Source organism: Triticum aestivum, chromosome 5D, assembly GCF_018294505.1.
Source record: "Triticum aestivum cultivar Chinese Spring chromosome 5D, IWGSC CS RefSeq v2.1, whole genome shotgun sequence".
Classification (NCBI taxonomy): Eukaryota; Viridiplantae; Streptophyta; class Magnoliopsida; order Poales; family Poaceae; genus Triticum; species Triticum aestivum.
In genome coordinates this window covers 436,315,965-436,325,578 of record NC_057808.1, presented here as the reverse complement: position 1 = coordinate 436,325,578, position 9,614 = coordinate 436,315,965, and the positions used below count along the sequence as shown (strand labels likewise).

The following is a 9,614-nucleotide window of genomic DNA, read 5'->3' as shown; positions in this document are numbered from 1 at the left end:
GCCATTCTTAATTTAGCGCTGGGCTTGGGCTTGTTCACTTTTTTTTTTACGGTAAGGCCGTAAGAATTTGTTCGCCCTGAAGGGAAGCCCAGCCGTGGTCGGTTTGGAGCCCGTCCAGAAGGCGGTAGAAGCCCAGTCCAACAAGGACAAGAGGAAGAGGTCACCGACGATCGCACGCCATTGATTTGGAGAAATATAAAGGGAAAGCAAAAACTCCACCGCCACAGCTCCGACCGAGGGATCCTCCATGGCCGATCTTCCTGCAGTCGATGGCGACCAAGAGGAGAATACACATCCCCGCCCCATGTCCTGGCTCCCTCCGCACGCCCGACCGCGGCGATCCTCCCCCAAAGTCGGTCCTCCTCGACACCCTCGTCTACGCCGACGACCGCACGAACGCCTCCACCGCCGAGGGCTTCACCAGCAACGGCCAGGCCATCCGCCTCACCTTCTGGCCCGCGCATCCGCCGCTCATCTCCTACTTCACCGTCCACCTGCCCACCCTCCTCCAGGACGGACCCGCCACGTCGCTCGACCTTCTGCCACGCCTTGTCCGCACCGACGGCGACCTCGCCCTCTTCCGCGTCATGGTCGGCCCTTCGCCCAGCAATCCGGACCACATCAACTACATGATCTACCGTGTCCGTGCCGGCATCAGCAAGCTTGAGGCGCTCCCCGCCCACCCCACCCGCTTGTTCGCCGACTGGTCACTTGCCCTCCTGCGCTGCCGCTGCCCGGACGACGGCAGGTTCTTGGTCGCCAATCTCCGTTCGACTTACACCCGTGGGCAGTACGCCCTCGACCTGTTCGACTCCGGGTCAGGCACATGGAGCACCAGGCCGATGCGTGCTGAGTCGCCAGAGGACTGCTACTTCCGTACTCCAACCAAGGTGATCGCCCTCGGTGGCGACCGCGGTTCAATCGGCTGGGTCGGCCTCTGGCATGGAATCCTCATCGGTGATCTGCTCCCCAGCGGCGGGGACGATGACGACGTCCTCCGCTTCATCCCTTTGCCCATGCTTTCGGCGCCCAACAAGATGATCCCAGGCCCTTTGTGCTGTGACCGGGACGTCTCCGTCGGCGGCGACGGTTGCATCAAATATTCAGAGGTGTGGGCTCATCCCGTGCCCGGCTCGCGTCGCGCCACCTACATCTCCGAGGACTGGGGTGCCGCCATACTGACATGGCTGGAGCCCAAGAAGAAGTGGCACATCGACCTCAGCCTCAAAGCCTCGGACATCATCTTGGACGACAGTCACTCCCGGTTGCTTCCTCGTCATGATGCCAAGGCCACAATGGAGAGTCCAACTACCTTGAGCAGACTCCACACAGGGCATCCTGCTCTCAGCTTGCATGATGATGATGTTGTTTACATCACGGCCAAGGTTGACCACTTGGACGACGATTTGTGGATGCTTGCTCTTGACATGAGGAACAAGACTCTGAAAGGAGTGGCTGCTCTCACCAGTAAAAGAACCTTGGGTTTTAGATTCATGTACTTGCAAAGTGACCTCTCCAACCATCTGGTGCGCGCAAGCAGAACAACAGAGGTCTCCAACCATTTGGTGGCCACAAGCAAAAGCAAAAGGTCCTCTCGCAGGTAAATTATAACACCACAGGCCTACTACATATATTTCCGTCTAGTATTTCTAAAATACTAGTGTTGCAAATGGTAATAGGCAGTAATTAAATCAGTAACCGGACCTGCTCTTTGGAACGAGTACGTAGATTAGTGTAGACCTGTCTAGTATTTACCAACATGGTAGGGAAACGGGAGGTGATTGTAGTTATTTAAAGGTGAAAACACAAATAGTAACTGATTTGGATTATGTTTTTTGCCAGAGAGCAAAGAATACACCGGTAAAGGTGTATTTGTATATGGAAATTGGGAATAAGTGGTTTATTTGATGTCGTCCTGCTACTTCATTGCCAATATACATCTGATATCTTATCATCTAGTCTAATAAGCACACCTGATCAGGTTTTATTTACGCTAAAACATTGCACCTTTTTTTTATCCTTCACAGAAAGAAGAGTAATGCTGCTAAAACTGGCAAGCAAGAAGCTGTGAAGACTCTTGCTAACAGCTGTCGTGTGGATGCTGATGCGACGACTTGGCGGGAAGGGAAACATTTTCTGCGGGTTGCGGAACAAGAAGAACAGGAGCTGACGATAATCAAGCCTTTTCAAGGATAAGAATAATCGAGCCTCGAGTTGTTTCAGTAACTTAGTGATGGCTATAAATGGATACAATGTTTGCGCAATGTTCCAGTTCTGTTTGTTCTATCTTGCCAATGCTGTCTCTGCCTTCCTAAATCTCCCAGGCGCCGTTGAGGAAACATTTGCTGCATACATGGTTCTATGGTTGAGGTATTCTGATCCATTCTGGTGTTGTCTCTTCCTTGACCGGTCAAATGTAATTTGCGTCGTTTCCTCCCATGCAGTTTATTACTCCCTCTGTCCCATAATACAAGACGTTATTACACCTAATATATATACTGTGAGTTGTGACAATGTAAAGTGGGTGATCTGCATAGTAAATATTTCTCCAATGTGCTATGTCGCTCGATCTGACCATTCATTTCATGATCACTGTGCTCTCGAGTCTCGGACGACTCCTTTTCTTATGCCTCTTGTAATCAAGGCACAAGGTATGAAATATATGTTGTATAAAACTACCTGGTCATAATATTTAGGCCGATCCTACATGTGTGAACCTATTCATGTTGAATCTGTCTTCAGTAACATAGGCCGGATCGGTCAACTTTATCGAGCCTATTCATATCGGTCTGATGTGACCTTGTTGCTCACCATCTCAAGTGTCACTCACTTATTGTTGCAACATTCAATATCAACATTTACCTGATGCTATTTCAAAAAAAAAAAACATTTACCTGATGCATGGAGTGCAATTGGAAACCTAGAATCAACACTAAGTACTGGAGTGGATACCGACTTGTCTATACCATTATATAGATTATGAATAACTTTGAATATCGGCTGTTGGGTGGAGCTGGTCCAACGGTTGGGAGGTGGCAAATCTGAGTAGTCTTGACCGTTGGATATTCTCTCCACCATATTGGATTCTGCCACGTGTACTAATCCAGAAGATTTCACACTTATGCTTATGCATTCTTCCAGACTTCAATTCTTATTTGTTCTACATTCTTCCAGACTTCAATTCTTCATGTTTTCCTCTGTTAAAAGAATGGACATTCATGATTATTCTATTATTTACATTGTACAATATGCACATGACACGCACACTTCTCATTTGTTCTAGACTCTTCCATACATCAGCCCCCCCCCCCCCACCCCCCAAAAAAAACTTCCAAAGGACTTGACATTTTTTTCTTTAATTATTTTGGTTTAAAGCTAATGCAACATCTTCCGAAAGTCCAATTTTCTTTTCAAATGGAGTACCCAACTGTTCTTATGTGTTTCTTTTGTGTAGTATATACCACATTAATCAAATATTATGTTGTTATAATTTGATTTTGAATGGGATGGGTGATGAGACTTAAATCAACAACTTAAATCTCATCTGTGCATGACTCGGAATGTATATGTTTGTCTATTATAATATTGTGTGTCGATATTGGGTCACACTTCACTCTCGCATGCAAGGCACGTGTAACTTAGTAGTAGTGAAAGTGGAGAATGGGTGAGCTCTGTTAGTTGCGTTCTCCGTGACAAGAATAGTCTATTCAGTTTGAGAGAAGTTCACATTTCAAGAGTGCGGCGTTTCTGCTCCTCTGTTTATACAGGAACGAATCAATCAAGTTTCTACTAAAACAGAACTCTAGAATCAGTCCGTCCGGCTGACAAAAAAATCAAAATAAATACTAGAAAAATTCAAAAAAATTCCAAACGTTTTTTGAGGGGTAGATAATTTAATGCGTGAGGTTCGCTGCAAATTTCAACTCAGTTGGACATTTGAGCAGCTCTCTGGAAAAAAGACAAAATCGGGGTCTGTAAAAAAGTTTACTGTTCACGCACTTGTTTTGACCCGATTTGTCTTTTTTGCCGAGAGCTGCTCGGAAATCCAAATGAGTTGAAATGTAGAGCGGACCTCACGCATCAAATTATCTACCACACAAAAAAAGTTTGGATTTTTTTGAATTTTTCTAGTATTTGTTTTGAATGTTTTTTCTGACCGGGAGCAGATGAGCCTGGGCACCAATTTGGATTTTCGACATTTCAACCTCTCAAACTAACCACTCGGTTTGATTTACAACCCCGAACTACGAAACCGGTCAAAGTACACCCCAAACTAACCATGAGGCCCAAAACACAACCCTCGTCTCAGTTTTGTGCCGGTCAAGCTGTTTTGCCATAAGTCAACGCTGACTGGACAACTAAGTAGCCGACGCACTCGTCCAGTGCTGGCTGAAGGGGGCCGACGCCGTTGACCTCGCCACTGAGCTGCTTCAAGTTGGCGGCGCTGCTGGATGGCCGGGAAAACTGTGTGATGGACGGCTAGGAGTGGTCGAGGAAGGGCGTCAGCACCGGACGAGCGCGTCGGCTACTTAGCAGTCCAGTCGGTGTTGACTTTGGTCAAAACCGCTTGACCGACACAAAACCGAGACCAGGGTTGAGTTTTGGATCTTGTAGTTAGTTCAGGGTGTATTTCAACCGGTTTCGTAGTTCAGGGTTGTAAATCAAACCGAGTGGTTAGTTCGAGGTTGAAATGTGGACTTCTCTCATTCAGTTTATAGCTACATGTTTTCTTCACATTTGTTCTTTATGTGAGGCATAGTCCAAATGCCAACTCATAACTTTGGAATGCCCCAATCGGCAGCGGCGGAGCGAGCGTACAAGCATTGGGTTCAAGTGAACCCAATGGATTTTGTCACCTACGATGCTGTAGGTACATAGGTGCCTCGGTGAACCCAATAAAAAGATGCTGTAGGTACATAGGTGCGTATACATGACAAAGGGCCCAAAAGCCTACGAGCACACCCACGCACCGACCTAAATCGTGATTAGTTTTGTACACGCACGCACGCCTTGTATCTTGCCGTTCGTTTCCAATTCGCATCTCTCCTCATCTCTTCGTGTTGCTAGGCGCCGGCGTACGCTAGCGGCAAGCAGGCCGCCGCACATAGACAATGCCAACAATTGTAGCTAGAAATTTGAGGTAAATAGATTGCATTGCCACATCTTCTTTCCATTGAGTATGATTTATCTAGCCTAATATCCTAGTACGATAGTGAATTCTTTTGCCCTAGTTTTCTAATTTGTTTTTCTTCATGAACTTTGATTGATCTAGGCTATGGATAGGTATTATTCAAAGAGAACTCGGTCACCAGATCCAGATAATGACCCAGGCACATCAAGGTCATATATTATACATAGACAAAGTGCATCAAATGTCACTGCAACTAGTCTCCCGAAGCCTACTATTCATACAAAAATTAACTTAGATGAGTTGCCTTATGATCCTGCTGATCAAAAGGGAAATTCAGAGTAGACAAGAAATCTAAAGAAGCAAGATGATATCAGGCGCATATATTTAACTAGGGGACCTTAGAGGCCACCGGCTAATTTTGATTACCGTAGAGGGAGATTGGAGATACTCAATGAAGATTTAATCCAGATTAGTTTGATGATAATGATCGTTGGCTTGAGTATAGTGACAAAATGCATAAAGCCTTTTGTTTGTGCTGCTACCTTTTCAGAGATTACAACGAGGGACAAGATGGGAGCGATGCATTTGGAAATTAATGGTTGGAACAGGAAAAGCAGACTAGATACTCATGAGAGATTTTACAAGTCTTTCGCTTGATAGTACTTATTCAAAACTTGTCAAACTAACTTGTCATCTTCTCAATGTTCCAGGAAGATGAGAAGCTACACCTGAAGCTACACTTGTTTGGAGAGATTGATTAGGAGAGCATAGTGATTTGAAGACGTGGTTATGACATTCTCCACATTAAAATCATAAAATAACCGAGTGAAATCACCATTAGCCAGCGCCCTGTCAAGGAAAACTTGGTTGTGCGATTCAGGATCTGGCGACTGCACCAAGTAAATTTTGGTCCCGATAAGCCAAGTCCACAAGCTCACGGTGCGTCATGCACTCATAGAAAGCAATAGTCCGGGTTTCAGACCGGTCTCTAGGATCGTAGTGTTCATCTTGAGAGAGGACTTCGTTGAAATCCCCACAACAAATCCACATGCTCTTCCGTTGATCCTTCATGATTCGAAGAAAGTCCTAAACTGCATTATGTCCTCTCTTCTTGGCTTGCACGCCAAGGATCACCATCAACAGCTTTGGCATGGACATCAATGTAGAGTTTTTGAAAGCTTTCACGGAAACAATCATTGACGCAACCCAACAAGGGCACCGCTTACACCATCACTGCTCACAGCATAAGATGGACCATAACCAAGAAACCACATAAAGTTCCTACCACGAGAATCTCTCATCTTTGTCTCCAAAAGAAAGAGGAGGGAGGGGTACAGTGGTAGAGCTTCACGAGCAAAAATAATCTGTTAAAGGACATCCTACAACGCATCTGACACGGAAGTGTTTGAACTTGGAAGTACTCTAAGGACACAAATGTGAAGCAAGAGCTAACATCAAACCAGATGCTTGTTATGCAAACGAGCAGTGGCGGAGCTAGCAGTGGGTAACACAAGGGCTGAGCTAGGTTTTGCGCGATGAACTATCGTAATATTTAGTATTACCTCCATCCCAAATTACTAACGAGTCTCAAATCTAAGACGAGTAATTCGGGACGGAGGGAGTATTTTGTAAGAAGGAATTGCAAAGGATGTTGGTACTATGCCTAGGGCTATAACAATAGCTTCCCTAGAGGCATGTCTCCGCCACTGCAAAGGAGGAGCTCAAGAGATGGTAAGCAAGAGAAAACATGCCAAGATTTACGGCATACATACTAGCTGTAAGGCAACTGGACCGCCCCCTGCAAAACGCTAGCCTTCATGTTAAGAGTTGTGCTTTCTAAAATAACAAATGCACAAATACACACACAAAAAAGTACATCCTCAAAATGCATTGACTGCTCCAACTTGTGCAGATGGCCCTATGTAAAGAGCGGCCTGATGCTCGGACACCAAACAACATTTCTGGAATATACTACCCCACCTATCATACTGTAACTTTAATAATCTTTGAAACCTTTATACGCGGGTTCCACCAAGTTTTCACCATAATCTCACATCCACCATAGCATTTACCAACTTTTCTTGGGACCTATTAATTAGGATTGTGCTTGAATGAGTTAAACTGCGGAGTACAAATAAACATCTTTTACCATGCCGATTAAAACTCGTTAAGTGCACCGTACAAAAAAGCACGACAAGGCGAACCAACTTGTGGTTGGATGGTTAGAGGGACTGTGGTATCCCTAGCCCACCAGGGTTCAAATCCTGGTGCTCGCATTTATTTCTGGATTTATTTCAGGATTTTCGGCGATGCGCATTCAGTGGGAGGAGACGTTCCCGTCGACGACGAGGTGCCTACGGTGACTTCGTAAATTTCAAGATAATATACTGGCTCAGTCTTTCGGAGGTGCTCATAGGGCTAGGGTGTGCGTGTGTGCGTTCATAGGGGTGAGTGTATGCGCGTGTATATGAGCGCTTGTGTCTCTACTGTGCTAAAAAAAAGCACTACAAGTGAAGCAACACACCATAGCATCGGTACCAAGCAGTTCAATAATCCATAGTTGCGCCAAATTCACTCAGTCGTCTACCGGCATAATGTCCCAGATAAGCGCCTCCACAGGCGGATACATCCATGATGACTTGGGCACTTCCCATCTGTGTCATTGAGTTAATTTTTTACATGAGTTCTCTGGATAAATTTATGTAGCACAACGAACGATTTACAAAAACCAGAGTGAAATAACGCAGATAGTGTTAGGGCTAAACACACCTTATTTTTTCAGCGTCACCAATGACCACAGCATCTACAGGCCTGCAAGTACATTAAAAGATGTTTTAACATAAAAATAACTGAATTAGCTTAGCCTATGAGATATGAGAGCCTAACGTGGTCTGAAATTACAAACGGCTTAGTATGCGAACTAAGCACGAGAAAAGTGGGAAGAGCGGTACAGGAAAAGATACGCCATCAAAAGAAGTTGTACGCAATGTCTACTAAAGATATGCAAGTATAGAAGGTGCACCAGTTTCCAAGAAAGCCCCCCAAGATCTTCAAAAGTGTACTCGCTGGTAAGAAGGGAGTTTCTTCGTTGCCATAAAAGTTCATACCAACAAACTTCCCATGAGTATCAATAAGAGGCCCCCCAATCCCAGCCTACCAAAAAAAACGACACCAGGCAAGGGTTACACAGGAAAAGATATCCCGAATGACTTGAGATGTAGTTCGATCAGCTGAAGTTACTCATATTAGTGATTTTTACAGGTGGATATCTGAAATTGCAAGTCTGGCATGCAATACCTTAGTGATGTTACAAGTGGATATGCGAAGTTCGTCACAATCCGATGTGCCACATTTTTGAGTCACCTTCCCATTTGTGGCCGTTAATTTGCAATTGTCGAACAGACACCCTACTGCCCTTACATGAGTACCAGTGGTAACAGGAGGCTGCTGGAGTTCTATTGTAGGCCGAGGGATGGTCTCCTTGATGTTAACAAGAGCAATATTGTAATCAAAATTACAATATGTCAATTTCCCTATGGCTTGACGTTTGTTTCGAAGGCGTACTTCAATCTGCATTATAAGATTATTACAGTTAAGCGGTATCTTAAAATGAACAAATAAAAACTAGTGAACAGCAGTAACAACCCGCAAGTTATTATGAACCATTGGATTATTTCCAGAAATTCGAACCAAACTTGCTGAAGTCAGAATTGTTTGATAGCGTTTACTGTTGCCTATAAATACACCTGTCCAAGCAAAAAACCTTGCATTTCCTACACCAAGCACAATTTCAATTATTAATTATTGATTTAAACAAAATTATGGGAATGTAACTAATGTATAACAGTACAGTCACCATTGAAAGAAGCAAGTGGGACAACAATTCTAGACATTTTTGAGATAACGCCTTTTCCTTGTTTAGTCCAGGTATCTTTGTCAAAGTTCTCTTCAAAAGTATTGACCATATACATGTGCTTTGACTCTGTTCAAAACAAGCATAAAGTTCTTGAATAAACTTGTCAAAATATAAAATGGGAGGATGTACTCAGCAGAATTGACAGCAATAACTCACTTTGTACCGGATCTGGCAATGGGTAACCATGGGATTTTGTGATTTCATTTATATTTTTCATGTTCTGACGCAAAAAAAAGCAATTAGTGACCCCAGTACTAAGATGATATTGCTAGTAAAAACTAAACTCCTGTCATATCTGATGAAAATTCGGGACATAATAAACATTAGGAAGCCTTCAAATATGACGACGATTCAAAAAATAACTCGTGCTTTCAGCTCCATTGTGCTAGGCTTCCCATGATTTCAACAAGGGAAAGGAGTAGAGAAAAGTTCGCAGCACCAACCAAGGCGTTGATTTGCACCAAGGTTCGCTATTTGTCAATTAAGAGGTAATATGTACTTCCATGCTTATCTAATAGATGGGTCCTTCGGGACCTCTGTTCAAAAACCAAAAGACTACAATTCATC

The 9,614-nt window shown here is 44.3% G+C and overlaps 1 protein-coding gene across 1 annotated transcript; it reads left to right on the top strand.

The window, feature by feature from the left end:
* Window positions 1-241: 241 nt before the first annotated feature.
* On the top strand, window positions 242-2,492 carry LOC123125335 (uncharacterized). The gene is made up of 2 exons (XM_044545850.1): window positions 242-1,600; window positions 2,028-2,492. Exons 1-2 carry the CDS (start codon window positions 270-272, stop codon window positions 2,194-2,196), a joined length of 1,500 nt encoding a protein of 499 aa, XP_044401785.1. The 5' UTR covers window positions 242-269; the 3' UTR covers window positions 2,197-2,492.
* Window positions 2,493-9,614: the final 7,122 nt, after the last annotated feature.